This window comes from Chiroxiphia lanceolata, chromosome 22 (assembly GCF_009829145.1).
Source record: "Chiroxiphia lanceolata isolate bChiLan1 chromosome 22, bChiLan1.pri, whole genome shotgun sequence".
NCBI lineage: Eukaryota > Metazoa > Chordata > Aves > Passeriformes > Pipridae > Chiroxiphia > Chiroxiphia lanceolata.
In genome coordinates this window covers 136,879-161,077 of record NC_045658.1, presented here as the reverse complement: position 1 = coordinate 161,077, position 24,199 = coordinate 136,879, and the positions used below count along the sequence as shown (strand labels likewise).

Here is a 24,199-nt window from a genome sequence, read left to right as displayed (position 1 = left end):
GCCGCGAGCAAGCGGTGGTGCCTCGGGTCTCGCGAGAGTTGCGCGGGGGAGGAGGCGAGGGGACGGGCAAGATGGCGTCGGAGGGCGACCTGGGCAGGAAGTGGGACCGGTGTGTGGCGGACTCGGCCGTGAAGCTGGGTAAGGGCGGCGCGGGCTCGGCGGGGCGAGACGGCGCGGGGAAGAGCGGCGACGGCCGCCCGGGCGCTCCGAAACTGCGGGAGCGGCCCCCCGCGCGTCCCCGCGGCGCGGGGCCCGGTGCCCTCCGGCGGCCCGGGCTCGCCTCAGGGCGGCTGTGTCCCCGGACGGGGCGCGGGTGGCGCGGAGGATCCGCCCTCAGCGCTGCCCCCGCGGTCGGGCAGAGCCGGGGACCCCGGGCCCGGCAAGGTGACCTTGGCCGCGGACTCGGACCCCCGGCGGGCCCGCTCCCGGCTCAGCGCAGCCCGGGCGTGCTCGACCTCTGGGTACTCACTGAGTTGAAGAGGAGAGGTTTCCGTGCGGAATGTGGGACGGCTCCCGCCCGGAATGAATGAGCCCCGGGCAGGCACAGCTGGTCCTGCCGTGCAGCGACCTTGCCTGCCTTCGGCTCCGCTGCGGCCGTGGGTTTGAGCTCGGTCCGTGCAGAGCTGTTCACATCACTCAGTGCACCAGGGAGGCTGTGTTTATTAAAAGCAGTAGGCAGCGTGACACGCGGAGAGCTCTGGCACGTGTTACTGGGTACAGTGTGTGGACTGTGACATTGAGAAGCTCTGTCCATGTCCCAGCCGTGGGACTGCAGTTCTGCCTTTTCTTTAAGTAGGGGACCAGTTCTGTTGTTTTTTCCGATTTTATTTGTCCTTAAAGTTCGGGCTGTGCACAGGCCTGTAGCGCTTCAGGTCTGCAACAAAACATTTGTAAGGTTTCACTGAGTCCTGCGAGTTTTACCAAGGATGGTGACTGCAAGCTCGGTGCTCACCCTGTGACTGGCTGCCAAGTGACACTAGTCAGAGCTTCTGCCTTCACAAAATGTGTTTACAAACTCAAAACTTTAATTCAACGTATAGAGCAAGAAGTGCAGCGTCTGACACGCAAGGTATTCATTCCACGTTGGTGCAGATGTCTCTTTTACAACCATAAGTAATATCTGGGGAACATGAATGTTTATTACTTCTTGTTCTAGTGGTCTTGTGCTTGAAAGCTGATGAGGAACTCGGGGGTTTTAGTTGCCTAATACTTTTCCATTAGAAAAGATGTTTAATAATTTTAAGTAAACTGAAACTCCCATTGTTTATAACAGACCTTTGGAAAGTGTCAAGTGCTCCAGAGCAGTGTTTTTCCTTATGAAATTCTATTCAGGTTTGTCTGACAAACATATCCAGATAGTTTATATTTCCATAGCATTGGTTGCTTTATCATAAAATATTAAGTATGCCAGATTATAAACAGGAGCTTGTTCCATGCTGCAGCTGTACATGTAGGAATCCTGTACATCCTCTCTCCTGGAGGCTGAAAGAAGTAAATATAGGGTTGACTTCACAGAATTCCTGACTGGTTTGGGTTGGAAGGGACCTTAAAGCTCATCCAGTGCCACCCCCTGCCATGGGCAGGGACACCTTCCACTGGCCCAGGTTGTTCCAAGCCCCGTCCAACCTGGCCTTGGGCGCTTCCAGGGCTGGGGCAGCCACAGGTTCTCTGGGCACCCTGTGCCAGGGCCTCACCACCCTCACAGGGAAGAATTTATCCCTAGTATCCAATCTAAACCTACTCTCTTATCAGTTTGAAGCCATTCCCCCTTGTTCTGTCACTTCAGGCCCTTGTAAAAAGTCTCTCTCCACCTTACCTGTCGGCTCCTTCAGATACTGGGAGGCCACAATTAGGTCACCCTGGAACCTTCTCTTCTCCAGGCTGAAGAATCCCAGTTCTCTCACCCTTTCCTCCCAGCAATGCTGCTCCATCCGTCTGATCCTCTTGGTGCCTCCTCTGGACTGGCACCAGCAGCTCCACGTCCTTCCTGTGCTGGGCCCCCAAGGGCTGGAGGCAGCTCTGCAGGGGGGTCCCACCTGAGGGGACAGAGGGGCAGAATCCCCCCCTGCTGCCCACTGGGGGATCAGCCCAGGACACTTTCAGGGCATGTCCAGCCTCTCACCCACCAGCACCCCCAAGTCCTTCTCCCAGGGCTGTTCTCCATCGTGTTGTTCCCCAGCCCAGGTGCAGGACCAGCACTTGTTCTTGTTGAGCCTCATGAGATTCCCATGGGCCACTGCTTGAGCTCGTTCAGGTCCTCTTGGATGGCCCTGTCCTTCAGGTGTGTCTGCACCACCCAGATTGGTGTCACCTGCACTTGATACAGCCAGTGCCTTCAGCAGGCCTTGCTATTTAATTTGGTGTTTTCTTCCATCCTAAAATGGCAGCAGAAGAAAGGGAATATACTTTGCCTCGTGCTTGAGTGCTCTAGGCCAAGGATTTATTCCCAGTGTTGGCTTCACAGTGGCATTGAGTAAAGATTCATGTATTTCATTGGATTGCCTAAAAAGGTCACGTGCACTGTGACATGCATTGTGATTAGCAGCTCTTTAATTTATTACCAAATCCACTGTGATGGGCTGGGACACTCTTTGTGAGCGAGAGCATTTTTCTGGTTTGTGTGCTTTTACAATTGATCGGTAACTGAAACATCTGTGCTGACAACCTCCTCCTTGGTATTACCAGCAAATGACTTGGGATGAACTTGGGAAGTCAGAGCAGCCCCAAAATTGCTTCATACTCCAGTAGTTTGTGACTGAAGATGATGATGGCCTTTAAATGTGAAGTGAGTCAGTGCCCAAGCTGTGTGCTGACAACGTAGATTTTCCCAGGCTATCCCAGTAAGAATGATAGTTTGCTCTGCAGGGACATTAAAGCCTTGCGTGGTTGTGGTGATTGGTTTTGTAATATTACTGCAAAGTTTGCTGGAGTTTCCAATAAACTGTCAAGGGAGGTTGTTATACTGGAAAGAAAAAAAAATAAACTTTTTTACTTGAGAATTTAGTTAGTTGTTACCTGGGATATGAGATTTGGTAAACTTTGTACTTTTTTGTCAGTTTTCCTTTTTGTGGCCACGGTTTCCTTCCCAAATGCTCCTTTACATCCTGAGTGCTACAGCCAGGGAAATCTTTCCAGCCAGTGGCTGGGGAAAAACAAACATTGTGATTAGCTGTGTGTTTCCCCATTCCAAACTCTCTAAATAAACGGAAGCACTGAATTTCTGAAGCCTTGCATGTGGGACACTTCCCAGAGTCCATGAGAACTCTGGACAGATAACTCCTGTGAATTAGTTTGAGGGCTAGAGGGACACGGGAAACAGAAGAGAGGGATGTAGAGCTCTTGGGCTGGCTTTATTAGCAATAATCTGCTTTTAAATATTAGTCCTTCAGGATTCCCACTATGCCGGTGTTTGTAGTTAGCTGTGTTTGTAGTTGTGCTGCACTGTTTTAGTTGGAGATGGAGCTTCTGGAAAAAACTTGATCTCCTGCCACTAAAACGTCCAAAATAAATATTTATCTTGTGTTCCATCCTTTGAAATGCTGCATTATGTTTTTGAGCTCTTAGTCGCTACCTGTGTGTGTCTTGTAATTTGGTGTGAACTTTTTTCTGTTAGTTCCAAACAGAGAATGCTGTCAGGCATTGTTAAGGCAGTATTTAATTTCAAAGAGTAAGTAAACGTCTTTATGCCTGCACAAAACATTGAGCTATTGTTTAATGGAGTTTAGGTGCTCACCTCCTTTTTGTTAGGACTGATATTTATTTGTTTTGGTCACGATGGGGATGGGTCTTGGTGGTTTTGTTCCCCTTCCATTCCAAATGTAGCTGTGAGCAGTGCGTGTGTAAAGGGACTGGGTTGTGCTTTCTTGGCTGACCAGGAGGTTTCCGATGGGTGATCGAGGTCGTGCTGGCTGTGGCTTTGCGCTATTCCTAAGTCTTTTCACCCGCGCAGTCATTTAAATAATTTAACTTTCTGTTCCCTCTTTCATCCTGATACTGATTTTTTTCATATAGAAAAGCTATGTGTTACTTTTTTACAGAAAAGTTGCTTGTTCATGTGTGGGGAAGGAGAATCAAACTGCAGTGACTTTCTTTTTCTTCCCAGCCTGCAGACCTTTCTAAACTCCTGTATCTGCCCCGGGCTTCAGAGCCATTTTTTCCTTCTCATCAGTAGAGCTGTGCAGAGGAGGGACGGTGAAGTAGGTAGTGTTGTGCTCTTCCTCGATCCTGCAGGCTCCAAACCCTGTTCAAAGGGTTGGTTTTTTTGTTTGACTGATTGATAGTTCACGTCTGTTTATTTGGAAAGACAATTACTCACTAAAGACTGACAGCTGTTTTTTGCTGCGAGGCTGTAATTTTGGACAAATTATTATTATAAGCTGTTTCCAGGGGACAGAGAGGCAATAAAGAGTATGAGCAGTAGGGAGGGAGGTTTGTGTGCCTGCATGTCTTGGTTTGTTTTGAAGCTGTTGTAGTTTTAAAGGAGTTGAGCACTGTAATTTCGCTGTTACTGAAAGGTAATCCTAGGAAAGCTGTTTGTTTCTTGACCTCTTGTGTGTGAAGTTGCTGTGTTGAAGTTCTTTTTTTTTTTTTTTTAAGGAGAGAAATGTTTTGATGTATTTCTGTGACTGACCAAAATGCAGCCTGGAAGCTTGTAAATAACCCAGTTGTAGCGATGTTCATTTTCCTCTAATCCTCTGTTTTGACATCTGCAAATAAAACGCTTCTAATTTCCATTTAATAGGGATTTTTTTTTAAGAGAAAAGGGCACTTTGAATTCTCCTGCAACTGTTAACATGATTTTTTCTGGCTTGCATCATCTGGCCTGCTTGAATAGCTGTTCTGTTAATGGCAAATTGTATTGTTTGAGTCATTCCACAGATTGGATGTTTCAGAAAGAATCATTGTATGGATTGCAATGTCAGTGTTTTTAAATAATCCTTCACATGGTTATGAATAGGATAAAGTCAGTCTATATAATGATAAAACTTGATTATACTTTCTGAAAACCGGATTAGACTTTATCTAAATATACAAAAATCCTGACATTCCTGTTTTGAAGTGTTTTTTTGCTTGGCAATTGTCATGTGACCATCCAGTCTTAGCTACTGGGTCAAAAGGCTTGTTCTTCCTTTGGTGTTTTGTTTTTAGTAGTGGAGAACATGGATATTATGTGAGCACACAACTGCATTGTTGTGTGAGCTTCGTTTGTAACCCCAACTTCTTTTCCTTTGTCCTACATAAGATCCAACTCTACTTGTTGTGTCCTGCAGACCAAGTAGTGTAAATATTAACTGCTCATGGCTCAGGCTGTGCAGGGAGGCAGCACAGACAACAAAAAATGTTTTCTTTGGAAGAGGTGGATGAATGCTGTTCCAAGAACAGGCTTTTAGTCAAAAATCTAACAGCAGTATTTAGTTCTGATGTTAGCAGAGTTCTGAATACAATGACCACCTATAAATTAAGGGGCTGTTATCTTCTGTTGGAAGAAAAAGCTAGGAAAAACTTTAGGAATCCAGGTCTCCTCCTAACTGCATTGTGCCCTGCTGTTCCTCTTGGCTGCCCACCCTAGTGAGTCAGGGAGCTGTGCCCTGCCTAGGAGTGCCTGACCAGCTCCCTGACTCTTCCAGCCTGCTCTTGGTGTCCTTTGGTGCAAGAAAATGTGAGGAAAAAGCTGTGACATCCATCTGCTCGTGCAGTGTTTGCAAACCCCAGACGTCCTAAGCTCTGCTCCGCTGGAAATGAATCCAGAGTGCTCTGACTTCCTGGTCCCCTGCATTAGTGCGTTGGTGAGGTGCCAGCTGTGCCTCTTCTGGGAGTTGGCACACAGTGACACCACTCGGAGGAAAGAGGCTGGAGCCAAGTGACATCTTACACCTCTTATTTGGTCCTCGAGAAGTTACAGCAGTAGGTGGGAACAACTCTTTGTTCCTTGTTATATCAGAAACAGTTCTCTGAGAAAATCCTTTCAGGAATTTTATCATTATCAAGGATGCTGGCACATCCTTGATAATCAATGAGTAGTGAGGGGTTTGAGAAGGATCAGGCTCCTTTCTTCATCATTCCTGCCGGTGAGATGCCCCCAAACTCTTGTTGCTCTAAACTGCCTCTGTTTCTGAGCTGGGCCAGAAGACGTCAGTACTGGCCAGGCTGTGTTGGATGGGTGTGAAGCACCATCATTTCCAACCCTCATAGACTACAAAAGCCCTAAATGTGGATGTGTTTACTGCTGCTAAACTTTTCTTTTTACCAATGCTATTGTTGTCATTAGCAGAATATTTTATTATAGTAAGGGAAGGTAAAGTTTCCTGTCAGAGGTGTATTTTCTGTATTATGAGTGTCTTGCTGATTTCTCACATATGTGCTTCTAAACGGAGTGCAGCCCTGATTTGTCTAAAAGCTTGCTGCAATATTGATTGTAGAACCATGGAGTGTTTTGGGTTGGAAGGGACCTTAAAGCTCATCTTGTTCAATTAGATGAACATGCCATGGGCAGGGACACCTTACACTAGCCCAGGTTGCTCCAAGCCTCATCCAAGCTGGCCTTGAACACTTCCAGGGATGGGGCAGCCACAGCTTCTCTGGGCAACCTGTGCCAGGGCCTCACCACCCTCACAGTAAAGTTGCATTGTCTTCTCAATGAGCAGCTTCTGCTCCTCTCCCCTTCCCATTTTAAAAGAGGGAGGAAATGTTTGTGCCCTCAGGTCTCACAGCTCATCCATCACTGTGAGGATGAAAAGTTTCTGGTCCACTCCAAGGTTATTGCTGTGATTCCTTGGTAGATCACAGGCACTTCTTGCCTGTCCCTCTGCAGAAGTGCTGATGTTTATCCAAGGTTTGCCTTCAGGCAGTGTTTGACCTGCACAAGTGCTTAAAGGTGAAACCATCCCCCTGAAAGAATGTCAGGATTTTTTATTATAATGATATTTGGATACTAATATTCTGTTATTCTAAATATTCTGTGTTACTACAGTCACATGCTAGAAGAAAACAAAACATGCTTTTTTCTTCTTCTTCATCAAGAACTTGGGATATAATTTTACCATATTTTCTTCCACTGTCCTTGCTCATTTTTCTGTCTGCTACATAAACAATCCACACCACAGGAGAGGTGGGAATGAAAGCTTCAGAGTTGGTGTTTGAAGAAAATCCGATTCCTGCCACTAAGACCTTGCTAAGAATCTGCTTATTTATGCTCTCCATAAATAAGTGATTTCATGGCCTCGTATTTCTAACTGGTGCTAAGTGAAGGCCCTGGTGTATGTTCTTCCCTAGTTTTGCAAAGTGCAAAGCACTTTTCTATGGATCTTGTTGAAGTGGGATTGAAGGCTGAAGCTCTCAGGTTTTGTCTTTGTGTGTGAGGAATGGCAAAGGCAAATAATAGTTTTCTTTTTGTCAGATTAAGTAATTGAAAACCTTCCAGCTGCTATAGTAATAGCAACACATCTGCCAGATGTCAAGGAGTGTATTTTAATCCTTCTATTTTAAGTTTCAAGCGAAGTCCATGTAGGTGTGGCTGTCTTAAAGCTGCCTCAACCCAGAGCTACTTGGGTAGCCTAGGAGAGAACTGTGTAGAACAGTTCTTGGAGGGACTGTTGATTAAATTTATAGAAACAGCTTTTCCCAGATGTTCTTGTGGGGCAGGAGCCCATCCTGAAGATTTGTATTTCTCTCAGACACTTTTATGATGTCCTGTTGGGTATATGGCACGTGCTCTCCTGTGTGTGAGGTTGATTTGAAGTACCGGGACGTTTTTCTTGGAAGGTGTAAGAGCCAAAAAACAAGTTAAATGAGAAAGTTTTGGAGACTGGGCTTGGTGCCTAATCCCAATTCCGTGTGGCTGTGCCGGTCTGTGCGACCAGGACGTGTCCCAGGGAGTGGGAGTGCGATGTCCACAGAACTGTCCTGTCCCCTGTTGACACTGTAAATGAGTGTAGGCTGAAGTGACAGATGTGGGGTGGAAGAGACTGTTTTTCTAGTTAAACATTTTAAACTGTCAGAGAAGGTGAAAAATGCATTGTACTGCTTCCTGTGGCCTTTTCCTCCAAAGAGTCTGTCATGCAAGAAAGGGAGGGGGGAAAAAAATCAAGCCCTTTGCTTTTCCATGTTCGTTTGTTTTTATTGTAAGATAAACCTTTCATGTTTTATTGTTATGAAGTTAAAGCCTGGCCTAGAGGTGCTGGTCTTTAGGAGGAACAGCTGGAGTGTCCCCTGGTCAGGTGGGAGGCCCTTTGAAGCAACATGTTGCCTCTTTAAAAGGTAATTGAGCATGTGAGAACTTAAACCTGTAAAACTCATCCACAGCTCGGCCTTTGTTTATCTCTGGTGTAACTTTATATAGAATTAAAGTGAAATGCATTACTTTGCTCCCGAGGCAAGATGGTTTTGCTCCCCTGTGGTCCTGGAGACACAGGAAATGACCACATAACCACAAATACTTTCTAGTGGAATGAAGACGAGTGACAAACTATCTGCAGAAAGAGGTTCTTAACCAGATGGGCTAAGGAATTCAATGTAGCTGAAGGGTCTGGGTTTAACTTAAAACCAATTTTTAAATGTTAAAACCAAGTAGAAGAGAGCAAATGCTGTATGTGCACTGGTTGATGTGAGGGGGCAAATTTGGTGTTTATTGTTGGCAGGGCATGGTGATCAGAACAGTTAGCTGCACAGTGTCCTACTGTGCCTCAGTAGGAGAGGAGTGAACTCAACTACCTTTGAGATGAGGAAAGCTAAGGTACATTTTTCTTTTTTTTTTGCTCTGTTTCTCAAGTTGCCTTCTTGTACAGAAAACCAAAACCCATTAGCTGTAAGATTTCCTTCACTTCTCTGTAGCATTTTCATTATTTAAAACAAGGCCTTAGCTATCTTACCATCATCTTTTTGTACTAATTGTCACTGTGCTCCCCTTCCCACTGGAACAGGGTGCAGTCATGGCCTCTAAAATTGCACAAAAATTGCGTTTTCATGAAAAAGAACATTCCCTTCAAATTAGCTGCTTCAGAAAAAAACTTTCTTAGGAAAAACAGAGTGTTCTAAAGTCAGTCATGCTGGACCACATCTGCTTAACAGTGGTGTTGGCGTGGGGCAAGGCCTAGTTTTTGTTTTGGGCTTAGGCTGAATTGTAGTTGACAGAAATAAATTTTTCACCTTTTAAGCATATCCTGTAGCTTCCCCCATGGCCAACAGGAAGCAGCATTGATGGCATCTGTGTGGAGCCCTCACTGAGGGCTTGTAATATGAGAGAGCATCTGAAGGAGGTGAAGAGAAAATGAGATAATGAATGATTTCTGGAAGCAGATGGAAAGAAACTGTGTTAATTACTGTTGCTTCCTTAGTGCAGGGTTGTCTTGAGACAAAAATGTGAACAGTTCACCACGAGGCTAGTGAGAAGAATTTGGGTTTGACTGGTGGAAAATGTGGTGACATTAGAAACTGCCCAGGCTGTGCATGCAGATGATGCAGGATTTGTCATCCTGTGCATAAATTCTCATCCATTGGCTCAACTGTTTGGGTCGGCAGAGGGGATCTTCCTGGGGACAGGAAGCCTAGGACTGGCATCTCTCCCTCGGGGCAGCCCTGCTGAACTGGGGCAGCTCAAACACCTGGTGCTGACTGAGCAGAAAGAATTCCCTCCAGAAAGTCCTTCTGAGTCCTAAAGTACAACAGCCCAAACCAAACCGGCAGCACGACCTGGATTGTAGGAACAGGCTGGCAGAGGAGGTGGTCAGAGGACCAAACACGAGTCCCTTGAATGGATTCTAGGAGATAGTAATTATCCTTAACGGCATAAACACTCTGGGAGAGCCAGCACCAGCGGGCTGTAGCAAAGGTACCAAAGGAAGGCTGTGCTGGAGAGGGGGAATCAGCATGGGGAGCCACGGCTCCAGGAATGCCTGATGTCTCTGCCAGGCTCTGTACGAACCCCGGGAAGTGAGACGCGTTTGTGGGAGGTGCTCCAAGGAGTGAATCTGTTACTGTCTGAAATGCAGAAAAACCCTGGAGCTCTGAACAGACATCCGAGGCTCCGAGACTTTCCCTTAGCTGTGCAAATGATTAGAGTGAAAACCTGACCTTGTGCGAAGTGCTTGGGCTCGAAAATGTCTGGGGGAGTTATGTCAGGAGCACTTGGCGGGCGGTCAAAGCTCTTCCTGCGCTGCATGTTTTGTGAGGCTACCCTGAAGCTGGAATGACCTGGTAAAGTAGTTACCTCTGGCACAACTGAAATCTGGAGTAAAATGAAGAGATTTCAAATCAACTCTTATTTCCAGCTCTCAGTAAGTACAGATAGTAAAGCACTAACGAGAGTGCACATAAGGAGGTTTATTCGGATCATGTTTGGTCACCTCTGTTCTAATATTCAAGGTTTCATAATCAATAAAAAACGTGGAATGCTTAGTTAATGTACTACGTGGTGCATCCTAATGTACAATGATGTATTAAGCATTGTTTGAGTAAACTGTTCCCCAGTAGAAACTACCATTAATATACTTTTTGCAAGGAGAAAGGTTTGAAGAGCAAAAGAAAACTTAAAAGAAAGAAGCCTCATCCTATATGCCAAGAGGGTACAGGATTTCTTGGCATTTTTCTGGACTCAAGTAATGTGTCCAACAGGATCTTAAGTAAGGATCACATGCTTTTAGGAATATAAAAAAAGAGATGTATTTTAATTAATAAACTTGTTACACTTAAATTACATTTGTTGTATTGCAAGGAGAGAATTGAAACCCATAACAGGATGTGTTTGCTGCAAAATAAACCTGAAACTGTTGGTTATTTTTTTTAACAAGCATATGCATGACTGATTTTTTTTTTCCTTTTTTAAAAAACTTCTGTATTTCCATGCCTTATCTAAAATTCTTGTCTTTAGTGCATAAAATTAAAGGTAGAATTTGCCCACTCAGCTGCAAGTTTTCACTGTTACATTTATTGGGTCTTGAGAGGAGTTTTGCAGACTTGCCTGACTTCTTGCAGAAAATCCTAAGCTCACCTTCCAAGGAAAGCAAAAATTATTTTTAAATATGCTGAGTGTTTTAATGATTCTGGATACTTTTTTTTTCAACTGCTGCACTTATTTCTATATATAGTATTAAGGATGTGAAAAGTCATTCATTCCTAATGTGTTTAAATATGCTCCATAATGAATGTTGTGGATGTGAAAGATAAGCAGCCTGGAGCTTTCTTTGTAAGGGATAGAATAACACAAAGCTTTAAAGTTCTGCTGCCCTCAGGACACACATTGAAGCAGTTAAAGTAGTGAGATAAACGAAGTACACTGAGATATTCATCTGCAAAATCTAAAGCTCAAGGACACAATAAGTTTTCATTTAAGTGTTTCTCATTTGCTGACAATGAACCAAATAAATCTTAATTCCATGTTGTAGATGGTGACAGAAATTTAGGAACTTTCCCTGGGATGAGAGTCTGGTTTGTTTCCCAAATCTTTCTGATAATGTACTTATTGTGTATGTTGGGATTCTAATCTGAATCAGCTGCTTACAGTTACTTAAAAAACAAGAATTGTTTTTTTTCAGAATTGCTATTTAAGAAAAGTTCGGTGTGCTGAAATTACACATAGTCAGATATTCATAGTCTGATACTCCTGAGTTGGAACAGAGAATTGCTGTAAAGAATGAAATAATTTTCCATTATTCTGTATTATATTAATCCTCACTCACTGACCGCATTTCTTGTTGCAGGTGCTGGATTTGGATTAGGAATTGTTTTCTCAGTCATTTTCTTCAAAAGTAAGTACTGCAGTGATCCTGATGCCTGGTTTCCCAGTTCCCATCTGTTGTAGGTATATTTTAAAACCAAGAAGCCTTAGAGGTGTATAAAACTTAATCAGCATGCTAGACCAATTCTTCTATTATTTGCCCTGTCTTTTCTGTTGAAATGGAGTTCCCCAAACTTTCAACTGTTGTGTAACAAGGTTGTTACCCATGGCACCTCTCCGAGCTCCTCCTGTGCTCAGCTCAAATCCTGGAATTGCAGGAGACCCTGAGCCAAATCGCCGGAGCCATGTGTCTAGACATCAGTTTATGCCAGTCTTTCCAGGGTTTTAAAACTGATCTTAGTTCTTTAGTTATGCTTTGGTAATGGAATGATTTTCAGTAATACATTGGATTCAGAGCTTGCTCTCTGTTAAATTCCAGATGTGATGTCTTACGGATACTCTTCTTCTTCTCCAGTGCCCTGGTTTGTAGCTGATTCTTGACTCGTAGAACGAAAGTGCATAATACGCATCTTCTAGTAACTTAGTCTTTCTTAGTGCTTGTATAACAATATATAACAATATATAACAAACAGCTTTCCTTGACTTTGATTTGCCCCCTCTGCTTGCCCTCTCTATTCTCCCCCACAGGAAAGACATGGCCTATTGCTTTTGGGTCAGGGATGGGGTTAGGAATGGCTTATTCCAATTGTCAACACGACTTCCAGTCTCCATATCTTCTCCATGGTAAATTTGTAAAAGTAAGTACCAGTGCTGGTTTGTGTTGGTTGGTAATTATTTGTGAGGTAGACGCCATTTACAAGGATATTCCTCTGCCTTTCCCAAAGGAGTACTAGTAAGAAGAAACTCGTGTTGCCAGAGCAGGAGTGGTTCCCCAGCTCTTCAGAAATTTTTAATAACCGGTGTGTTTAAGCATAAACTTAATTAGACTGAATACATGGAATTAGTTTAACAGATCCTGCAGGTGGGTTTTGCCACAACCTGAAAATGTTTATAATAAAAATACATGTCAGAAGAACTAAACTAATAGTAAGATTCTTCAGACTTCAGAGATGAGCTGGGAAGAAACTTAAAGGCGTGTCAGGTAGATTTGTCTGTGGAAGCAGATCTTTGATCTCCAGTGGGGTTTTTGCGGTTTTTTCAACATGAAAACACTGATCACTTGTAAGTTTTGTGGCTTGTTTGGCTGGATTGTAGTGTAGTAACTAGTCTGAAAAAACCCGTACACTTTAAACAGTTTTGAAGATCATTTCAATGAGCTCAGTCTTATCACTGACCATGCTGAGATAAAATATTTTAAAATAGATTAATTAGCAGAATCCATTTTTGAACTCACAAACTGGCTACAGTGCACCAAGTCCACAAACTGACTCCGTTAATATCTTTTTAATTTCTTCACATGTAAAAGTTGGGGCTGTTCTCATGGTAAATTATTATTGTAGTATCTGGAACACAAAAAAGGTGTGTGTGCACATTTTGGATCCACAAAGCCATGGACTGCTTAAAGCAACTCAGTGATACCAGTGGAGAGGCATCCACCAGGATATATTTGTAGTTACTTTAGCACTTCAGAAAGTACTGAGGTAAAATGTTCTGCCAGAAGCTTTTCATGGAGTACACGGAGTGCAAAAATTGCTCCCATATTATTCCTCTGCCTGATGACGAGGCCTGAAGGTGTTTTTAGGCATTTCCTGATTCATCTAGAGCTGTAAGTTGAGCCCGGTCCTCCTTGAATTTACTGGCAGATGAGCTTTTGCCAGCCTTCTGCAGCCCTACCAGACAAACCTGCTTACAAATGTTTCCTCCAGCTGCCTGCTAAAGGGAAACAATAGCAAGATTCTCGAACAACTTCCTGGGAATAAAATATTTTAGAGAGCAATGTAGAGAAACTGGGACTTGGATGCAGCTGATTAGCACTGCCAGCTGCTGCCCAGAATGAAAAATCTGTGCATGATTCTTTTGGCCAGATTTGTTAACATTAGGATGTGTTAGCTTTCCACATCATCCTGAGGGTATTCCTCCAATTTATGTCTCCAGAAAGAAGCTGGAATGGCCTGTCTATGACTTCACGAGTGATAGATGCCCTGTTCACATGTTCTGAGAGAGCATTATTCATTCAAGGATGCTCCTTACTAGGGATGTTGGGCAGCAGAAAACTGAGTGTCAGGTCAGCCTAGTAAGGGATTTTGTTGGAATTAAGGACAAATCTGTGTTCTGGAGCAAGGGTGATCCTTGGAAGCATGAAATAACTGAAAGGGCACTTCCCAGAAGACACCCAGCTGCCTGCATGGCACAAGACTAGACACGTAGTTTCCAGTACACTGTCTTTGGCACAAAGAGCTTGAGGCTGCTGAGAGAGGGAAAACGTGGATGAAGCCATGTAATGGTTAATGTCATTAATTCCCTCTGAAATGTTGTGTCATGGATAATGGCTCTAGGGTTATTACAACCAGATTATTTCATTCCACTTGGTTAGGAACATGGAAAACATTGTTGCATTATCACTCATCTGGTTTTTTTTCTAGAAAATTTGTTATAACTAAACCCTGTAGGACTTCCTTACACAACTGAGTTCTGTTCAAATGTTAACCTGTCAAATTGAGAGATTCTGCAAGAAAATCAGCTTTATTAGAGAAATGTAACACGGATTAACTTGGACAAAATTATTTCTAGTTTTCTGAGCCTGTCAAGTTCACAGAATGACAGGATAACTTGAGTTGGAAAGGACTTCAAGGAGGTCATGGGGGTCAGCTGTGAGGTTATTCAGGGTTTTATCCAGTTGGGATTCTTGATTCTTCAGGATCAAGTTCTTAAAAGAACAGAGAACATTCACAATACCAAATAATCAGGAGATGACAAAGTGATGTTGCAGCTATTCTGGCTGTAACTTGGACCATCACACTGCCCATCCTTTGGGTTAGAAATTTGATCATGAAACACTATAATGCCAATGCAGGAGCCATTCATCCAGACCAAGAGACTATTTAAAATGCAGAAAAGTTTAATTTGTGGTCGTAAGATTCTGAGAGCTTTTTAAGTAATTTGATCAAATGGATTTCGCTGTGACTTCAGCTGAATTTGAAGCCAACATCTAGCAATTATTTCATGGCTATGGCTGTGAACTACAAGGCCTAGATTCCTTGCAAAGGGGAAAAGATGACATTTTTCAGGTTATTTAGCCTGTATTATCACCCAAACCCATAACCCTGTACTGTGCTAGCAGTGTGGATTATACTGATGTGCAGGAATACAAGAAGGCAACTTCGGCCTTCCCACCTGCCTTTTGTGGCTTTTATTTCTGTCTGATTTCTCTTCAGCCTGTGAACACTTAACTTGAACAATAACGTTGGGGTTTTTTGAAGTACCCAGTTTATCAGAATGGAGGGTTATGCATGAAAATAGCTGCTTCATTTCTCCATACACAACTTCTTGCTCTAGCAAAGGATAAAAATGTTCCTGTACCCCCTGGAAATGTCACAAAGCTCCATGACTTGCTTTACATCCTGCAGCACCTTCAATGTAAGGAACCCAAATGGCTTTTTAATAATATAAACCTTCTTGCTTTACAGGAACAGTGACTAATGGCTGAGACTATCCCAGTGGGAAGGAAGGAGAAATCAATGATTATTCCTCAGGAATACTGAAGTGCCCCTGGAATAAGCCAACATTCTTCAGTAACAATCACCAGTAACTCTTTATACTCCAACAAACTGTTTCTGTATATGAAACAAAGTTCTGTTGCTTGTTTTGTATAGTGTCTGAAAAGCGCAAGGGAGAGCTCTTCTGGGAAATAAATAAAGGAGAAATGGCCTTCTCTAGTGTGTTGACTTTGTCTGTGAGTGAGAGAGAGAGAGAGAGAATGGAAGGAGAGCACTTCATCTGGAATGCCCAGCATCTGGGGCCACCTGGGCCAAAGCCACTGGGAGAGCTCTTCAGCAAAGAGCCCCATCGTCTGTTCCTCCCCACTCCCAAGAGCCAGCCCCCATCTGACAGCCAGTTCAAAGAATCATTCCCACCTCATAAATCACCCACTAGACCCCTGCTGCCTGTGCCGGTGTGTGGAGAGGAATATAAATATTCCTATGTCCTGTTTGTACAGTTGCCCTTCAAAATTGGAGTTTTGTCGTCTCAGAAGAGGTGGAATCCAAAGTGATAAATCCAAACTGTTTGATGCAGGAAGCCAGTGCTGTCTCTTGTAGCTTTGGGTCATGGAGCAACCCAGGTTTGAAACTTCCTGAGATAGTGGGTGAATTAAGCAGCTGCTAATGCTGTCTGGCTCTCAGCTTACCTGTGAGGCTGGTTGTTTTTTCCCCCCTCTTCATTGGGACAATAGAGAGGTTTCAGTGTCTGGGAGTGGGTCACAAGTATTTAAAGCTCTTTATTACCTTGATAAGTCACTGGTCCAAGTGCTTCGCTTCTATTTTACATTTACCCCAGTCCTCATGATGACTTGTTGGCATGTTGTCTGGTGTTCTCCTGACTCAGGAGGTTGTCTTTGCTGCTTCTTTACTCAGCACAGTTTTCTAGCTATGAAAATGGCTCTCCAGGACCTCATTTCTTTGTCCCACACTTGCTGCATGTTCATACAGCACACAGAATAAATGCATGTCTCCCAGGATAGAAAGGGAATGGGACAGACTGATATGGAACTTGGCTTTATTGAAAGCCTGTTCTGCTTCACAGTGAGTGCTGGTAGATGGAAAAGTGATGAGTACACAAAGGAAAACATGTTGTGCAATATTTGTTTTTTAAACCAGGGCAAAAAAGGACGGGGATGAACTGAGGGGCAGTTCAGAGGGCTTGAGGAACTCCTTATCTTACTGAGTTTTGCTCTGGGTGCTGCAGCAAGTCCTGCATTCCCACCTCTCCTGAGCACTGCTGTGTGGATCCTGCAAACTGAGGAAACATGTTGAGCTGTGCCCAGAGTCAACAGACACTGAGGAGCTTGCCCGGAGCAAAGGACTTGTGAAATAGAATCACTGCAGTGCCAGAGCAGCATTAGGACTGTCAGAGCATGATACCATCCAGGACCATTGCTCCAGCATGTCCTTGTTTTTCCACCTCCTCCCTTGCTGGACTGCATTCATCAGTCAGGGCAAAACAGCCCATTGAAAACAGGATATCTTTTCTTTCTTGCTGGTTTTGAATCATTTTATCCAGCCCCAATTTTTAATTTGAACTATGTACTTTGGAGCCATAGCTCCTCTGTGGTTTGGAAAGGGCTTTTATGGAGTTCTCTGTGTGTGTGCTGCAATCTGGGAAGCCAGTGGGATCCACTGGAGAGAAGAGCAGCAGCCTGGGCAAGAACCAGGAGAACCAAAAGCAATGGCAACCGAATATAACGACTGTCAACATGCAGGAAAAGCTTCAGCTCATGCTGTGTCATTTGGGCTGTGATGATGAGTTCAGTTTTTATTTAGTGTCCCTGGTAACGAGTTGTCCTGCCCTCACATGCTCTGCTTCAGCTCAAACAGGACTTCCCAGAGTTAATTCTTACTTTGACCTCCTGTGGCCTGTGACAAAGAGGTTCTTCTGGCCCTGGAACTCAGAGAAATCAATTGTAGATACTGATTCCTTTACACGTCCTTTATTGCCAGAGTGAGAATAATCAGAATAAATGTTCTTACTCGTCAATGTGAGGTCAACAAGAGTGACCATAGAAAAATTGCACAATTTTAGAAGTGGAAATTTAATTTGTCATTGCTTCTTAAATGGGGTAAAACTTAATTTTTTGGGTTTTTTCACAGCTGCCTTGCTTGTTGTTGTCTGTGTTGATGTATGTATATATATGTATATGCACATATAACTACCACATAAAGGGTCTGTATTTGTTTTGCTTTATTTAATTAGAGCTATATTATTCCAAGCCTATTTTTGAACCTGTCCATGTAAGCTGTGCAAAATATCTTGTGAGGACAAGTCTCCTGTTTCCCTCTGTGGGAATGAGACCATACCGTTCCCAACTGAGGTCGGAATAGGAACAGTTTCCTGCTGCTTGATTTCTAATTACATAAATGGAAGGGGGGCAGAGTGGAAATTATAAGTACCAAAAGGCATGTTAAATTTAGTATAATACACTCATCTGGAAACTATCACATTTTTCCTTCTTTCTTAAGCCTGCTGAAATCATTGCGTCGTCTGTGGCGTGATTTGGATTGGTCCCAGAAAGTGCAAACAAGATAGGCCTAAAAGAGGCAGGTGTCCCTACCCAGACTTAATGAGACCTTTTAGTAGAGAAGTTGTATCACGATTTTAATAGGAAAATGGTGAGTATGCAGTGAGTGAGGAAAAAAAAGCTGTTTGCTGACAAGAACTGGTTTTGAACATTTAACAACTCCCCAAGTGCTTGACTGACCACAAATCTGCCTCTTTAACAGCTTGATTAGATGTCTGCTGAGGCTTTGAGATGAATAAACAAGTCACGGAAAGCAGAGACAGCGGGGAAAAAAATATCAAGCTGCTTTTCTCTTGTTTATCCGAGTTGCTCATGTTTGATCAAGATACCGTCATTGCTTTGTGTTCCAGTCCTGCCTGGAGCCGGAGCCAAGAGCAGGACCCGGCTGTATGTGGTGCTGTACACACAAATAAAAACCAGCCTCTGCCCTGGAGAACTTACAAACTAAACAGATGGGCTGGAGGGAGGTGGGAGGGTTTGTAATTCCCATTTTAAAGATGGGAGAAGCTGCAGGCAAGGTCAGGGATTACTCGGGGAGGGAATGTGGCGTGGAGCCGGGACTCAGATTTGAAGCCTGGAGCCGTTGACTCCATCAGCCCTTCATTTCTGACTGGTTTTTCACTTGGCAGGTGAGGGAGTCTCAAGGGAAGGCTGCCCACTTCCCCAGAAGAGTATGTTCTGCCACCCTTTGCTATCCTCAAATTGCCCCAAATTCTCAGGGGCTAATCTCTGTTAATTTAGGAATTCCATTTTAATGTCCAGGGGGTGATTGCTTCTGGAATCACTAATAGGTGTAAACCACTGGGATTTTCAATATTGACTTTATTGTAAATCTGAATCTGATAAGGAGAGAAAACACTGAAACATATTCCCAATTCTTTATATCTCCGTAGTAAATCTACTTTAAATGTGAATTTAGGTAACAGATCAAGGAAGAGGGAAGGTATCAAGGGGGCAGCAGCATTCCAGACTGGTTTGGGTTGGAAAGGACCTTAAAGCTCATCCAGTGCCACCCCCTGCCATGGGCAGGGACACCTTCCACTAGCCCAGGTTGCTCCAAGTCCCGTCCAACCTGGCCTTGGACACTTCCAGGGCTGGGGCAGCCACAGCTTCTCTGGGCAACCTGTGCCAGGGCCTCACCACCCTCACAGGGCAGAATTTATCCCTAATATCCAGTCTACCCAATCTCTGTCAGTTTGAATCCATTCCCCCTTGTCCTGTCACTACATGCTCTTCTAAATAGTGTCTCTCCAGCAGTGGAAGCACAGCAGTGCTGGTGTAACTCAGCTCTTCCAGAGAGTTCACATGGATGGTTCTCCAAAGGAGAAGAAATTGGTTTCCTAGATATTTGCACTGGGTTCCCTCTGAGTTTTTGGAGCAATGCAGAACAAAGCACAAAGGTTCTGGTTTGCAAATGCAAATACTGTGTGCACAAGTGGACTAAAGGTGACTGGTTGTCATAGTGACCTACCATGAGGTACAGCTGATGCTGTAGCTGGAAGGGGGAAGCTCATGGTGGAGCTGGGGAACCCCTGATCCGTGACCTGCTGGGAAAACCCCATTTTTCAGCAGCAATTGAACTGCTGAACGGCTGAGTTTTGTTACTTACCACCACCACCACACACATCCCACAGCAAGAAATAAACTTTCTCCTTGTCTCCCCATTCCTGCCTTTGGAAATGGGACTGGTGCAGATTTTGGCACGCCAGCCCCTGTAGGCAGCTGTGTCTGTACTGCTCCAAGAGTCCAGCCTATAGCCCACCCACAGAGAAATGCTTAACTGAGATTGAAACTAAATGGGAACATAGTTTATGGAAATTCAGCTGTAAGATCGCTGTTCTCTTGTGACTTCTGGCTGTCAGCACTTTGCTGTACAGCACCGCAGGCGGTTGGGGCTGGATGTTCCTCGTGGTGCTGGATACCCACCTCCTGGAGCTTGTAAAGATGCTGAGAAAGTTGTTGGTGACTAATAAATCACTCTTCATCTCTAGTCTTTATTGGTAGCGCTTGTAAAGCCTCCAGCTCTGGGTTAAGAGTGGATGCCCCTTCCTGGAAAAGGTCATGCCCTGATCAGTTCAAATTCAGTTCATAAATCATATGAAAGAGTTTGTTTCTTTTTAGAGGTTTTAGAGGATATTCTTCCTCCTTCTCGATGTTGCACTTGAAGTTGTTAGTAGTGATAAACAGCTTAACCCAAAGCCATTACTACTCCCTGAGGATTTGGGTTGAAGGAGGCCACCAAACTGATTAGAGGGTTGGAGCACGTCTGCTGTGAGGAAAGGCTGAGAGAATTAGGATTGTTCAGCCTAGAGAAGAGAAGGCTCTGGGGTGACCTAATTGCCCCCTCCAGTATCTGAAGGGAGCTATGAAAAAGATGGTGAGGGACTATTTACAAGGGCCTGGAGTGCCAGGAAAAGGGAGAATGGCTTCAAACTGACAGAGAGTAGGTTTAGGTTCAATATTAGGAAGAAATTCTTCCCTGTGAGGGTGGAGAGGCCCTGGCACAGGTTGCCCAGAGCAGCTGTGGCTGGCCCATCCCTGGAAGTGTCCAAGGCCAGGTTGGATGGGTACTGGAGGGTGTTGCTGCCCATGGCAAGGGTTGGGAACTGGATGATTTTGAAGGTTCCTTCCTTCCAACCCAGGCCATTCTAAGAGTCTATGATTTAGGGGTCCAGTTATGATTGGTTGCCAAACTCCTACACTTCTCTCCAGGACAGTGTGCCAGAGCACAGAAATAAGGGGAAAGGGCTGTAGTTACCAATGGAGTGAGGGGAAAAGAGGCTCAGGCTGAAAGTGAGTGCTGTGGGTTGTGTCATCTCTCTCTTGAGCAGCCTCTTCCTGTGTTCAAAGTTTGAGACCACAGGAGAAGAAAATAATTTCATGTCCTGATGGCCCTGTGTCTGATTTGTAAACACTGGTGCTTGAGTCTATGAATGCTGTGTCTCCCTCAGGACTCAGCATAATGCTTATATTTTAATTTTAATTAGTTGTCTGGAAGTAAATATAAAAATGGTGGCAGACAAATAACTGCTATTCGTGAAATTCTGTGTAAATGAAAAGGAAAGTGGAGCAACACAGATTTTGGTAGTCAAATGCAAAGTTCAGCATCCAGATGCAACAAACACTGGTCGTACCTGGAGAAGGCATGAACTTGGAGGTTATGGAAGCCCATGGGGATTGCTGAACTGAAGGGATTGCTGCTATCAGGGAGAGGCACAACGAGAAGCAAGAACTGGAGGCTGGACCTTGACTTGTGCAGATGAGCAGTGAGACAGCTACAGACAGAGACTGGGATGAGCTAGGAGAGGAATGGGAGGATTTTTCAGCTCTCGGTGTCTTAAATGGAAGTTACTGAGCTCCACCTGGGAGAGGCTGGGTGAAATCAAATGACCTGTACCACACATGGATTCAGATCAAATGATCCAACTGTGCTTGTTGGCCATAAATTCTCTGCAGTTTGTAAGGCCACAAAGGTTTCCTGCAGAGTCTCTGTCCCATGGCTTAATCTGGTTTGAACTGAAGGCAGAATGTTTTTAGCTCAAGGACCCACCTCACTAGACACTCCCTGAAGATGTCCTTGGTGTGGATCTCGGATGGAAGACAACCTACTTCTGTGCTGATCATTGCTGCTTTGGTCTTCAGCTCCTCCCTTTTAGCTTGTTTTCCTTGGGGTTTGTTTGAGGGATGGCTGATGGTGAGCGCTTCCCCTCCTCCTTTTTCCCGGCACAGGGCCCATTTTTTGTTTAATTCTCCCTGAAGATGACGGTTTTGTAGAGAATCTGTCGAGAGATGGTGTATTTCATATGTCAATGAATGCATGTTTGGATAGTGGATGGAAGCCTGGGGCTGGAGCTGTGGGAATGGGATAGGACTTGAGGTGCACTGGAATGGTCACGTAGTCCTGTTCTTTGTACCACATCAGACCAAGGGAAAGTGAGTTCGCTGGGGTCTTTTAAGACATGAGAAATAATTCCTTTAAATTGCTGGGAGCATCCTCGCAGGCGACAATGTTTGTGGGAGGCTCTAGTTTACTATCTGCAAAGTCATGGATTTTATATCCATATTAGGTATAAATAGAGGTGGGCTGGCAGATGGAGGGAAGGTCACTGTGACTCCTCCAAGCACCGGATGAGCACACAAGTATTTCACTGAGGCTTCACATTTAACTCTTGTTGCACATTGGAGCAGCCACTGCAGCCTCTGCTACCGAAATTAAAACCTCAACGATGAAAACTTGGTCTAACACAGATGTCTCAGCATGTTTCAGGAAAGCAGTGACAAGCTGGGAACTCCTGGCCAGTTTCATTCCATTCCTCATCAGCTGCAATAGTAGTCTCAAAAATCACAGTCCTGCTCCAAGGCAGGAGGAAGAAAGGCAATGAAAGCAGATTTCTCAGGAGCCCACATTTCTGATTTTATGAACCACACCCTCTAAACTATGAAAATCACATTATCACTTTAAGAATTATATCTGCATTTGTCTTCTGGAAGGTGGGGGTACTGGGAGCAGAGAAGTTTAATCTGATAAAAAATACATATATATATATGTATGTATATTCTTTGTTAACCTGATTTTAAAAAATGCTGATTCTTGCTATAGCAGGACCTTCAAAAATTTGCCCTTTTGATATTGGGTGCTTTTCTTCAAGGCCAAAGGGTGTGTGCATGAGGCTTTTTCCATGCAAGAGCAGTGCTACATTACTCCGTGAGTCACCCCGTTGCAAGCAGGTGCTGGTTTCCTTTCAGTGATGTGCAAAATGTTCCCTGCACACATGTGGATGTTCTAAGTTTGTCCTGCTGGTTGTCAGTTTGTAGGAGCTTCAGTGCCAGAACTGTCTTTAAACACATACAAGTACCTATTGTGACAAGGCCTGAGCTTGGCTGGGGCCCTCAGGCAGTGCTGCAAGAAAAATAATTAATATGAGTGATTGCAGCAGGGGGAAGTTGTGCAGCAGAAAATAAGACAGTTATCAGAAGGGATTTAGCTGGTTGTTATGGAGTTGGAGGAAACTGGTTATTTTTGAAGTAGAAAGTAAAAAAAGCTGTTTGAACTCATAGGGAAGAGGGCACCTGCAAATGGAGCCCAACAGGTTCTTCCCAGCCCTCCCTGCTCGAAACTGCCCCTGCAGACATGAACTGAATAGGAGAAGGATTGTGCATGACCTGAGTTGCTGGGGAAGCGAGGGAGGGAGGGACGGAGGGGCCTGGGAGTGCCTGGGAGCAGGGAACGACTGGGCAAGGTGGAAAATAAAACGATTAAACACACTTGGACTTGCTCGGGGATGGGAGGGGTACGTTTTTACTGCTGCCCCAGGACCCTAAAATGCATTGGCACGGCACTACAGAGAAACCACTAATCCCAGTCACCAAGTGGGGGGGAAGGGGACTTTCTCCTTCGACCCCCTGTGGAAGGGAAGGCTGATGGGATTAGAGGAAACAGCTGGTTTGAGTCGTACCCTGCGGGAGCTGCATTCCCGGGACTCGGGAAAAGAGGAGCGCCCCGCTGCCAAGTCGCATTCCAGGTCATTTGCTGAGCCCAGATGTTTTCTAATGAGCTCTCTGATAAATCCTTTTCCTTTACTACTGAGCACAGTCCCTGCCAGCCAGGTCTGTCCCTAGACCAGGCAAGCTGGATTTTGCAGTCCAAGCCAACTAGCCAAATTCCCACTAGGACTCATGCCTTTCCACTTTGCCTGTGCAAAGGGATTCAGCACAGAGCTCAAATCTGGTATCCAAAAGCCTGATGAAGGTTGCTGGTCTAAATTCCTCCCGTGTCTGAACCTTCTTCTCTCACCTCTCCTTACCTCCCTGTGTGTTATTAAGCTAGAGGAGTGCTCAGGGTGGATTGACCCGGTGGTCTGAAGGAGCAGTGAAGGGCTGTTGTACCCACGTGCTGGATCAATCTTCAAAAAGCACGAATGGTGTCTGCAAGGACTGATTCACCCTTGGCCAGGGGCGCTGGAGCTGCACAGATGTGAGAGTTGCATGCAGGATGTGCTCCTCACACCCTACGTGCCACCGCTGTCCCTCCCTTCATCTACCTGGGATGGAGATGGGAAATCACTCCCCAGTTTTTTTAGTAGTAAAATCTTTGCCTCTGTCTCCTGGCATGAGCATTGCTCCCTTCACCCGGGACATGTGTGCCCTTACACACAGCAGTTTTAGGTCCTGATATCTTGGAGATGTCACAGGGCTTATTTAGGAACCAAAAAGTAGGAGTTCAACTCCAGCAGGTGAGAGAATCATAGACTGGAATCACAGACTGGTTTGGAAGGGACCTTAAAGGTCACCTTGTT

General features: G+C 44.7%; 1 protein-coding gene across 1 annotated transcript; it reads left to right on the top strand.

The window, feature by feature from the left end:
- The first annotated feature begins 13 nt into the window (after window positions 1-13).
- MICOS10 (mitochondrial contact site and cristae organizing system subunit 10) lies at window positions 14-15,543 on the top strand. Its single transcript, XM_032708723.1, has 4 exons — window positions 14-138; window positions 11,694-11,741; window positions 12,359-12,468; window positions 15,298-15,543. Exons 1-4 carry the CDS (start codon window positions 72-74, stop codon window positions 15,304-15,306), a joined length of 234 nt encoding a protein of 77 aa, XP_032564614.1. The 5' UTR covers window positions 14-71; the 3' UTR covers window positions 15,307-15,543.
- The last annotated feature ends 8,656 nt before the right edge of the window (window positions 15,544-24,199 follow it).

What these genes read in the sequence shown, in the direction of transcription:
- MICOS10 (XM_032708723.1), top strand. Translation starts at nt 72, where the DNA reads ATGGCGTCGGAGGGCGACCTGGGCAGGAAGTGGGACCGGTGTGTGGCG. An exon ending in GGACTCGGCCGTGAAGCTGG is followed by an intron (nt 139 to 11,693) that starts GTAAGGGCGGCG and finishes TTCTTGTTGCAG; the next exon opens with GTGCTGGATTTGGATTAGGA. An exon ending in CTCAGTCATTTTCTTCAAAA is followed by an intron (nt 11,742 to 12,358) that starts GTAAGTACTGCA and finishes TCTCCCCCACAG; the next exon opens with GAAAGACATGGCCTATTGCT.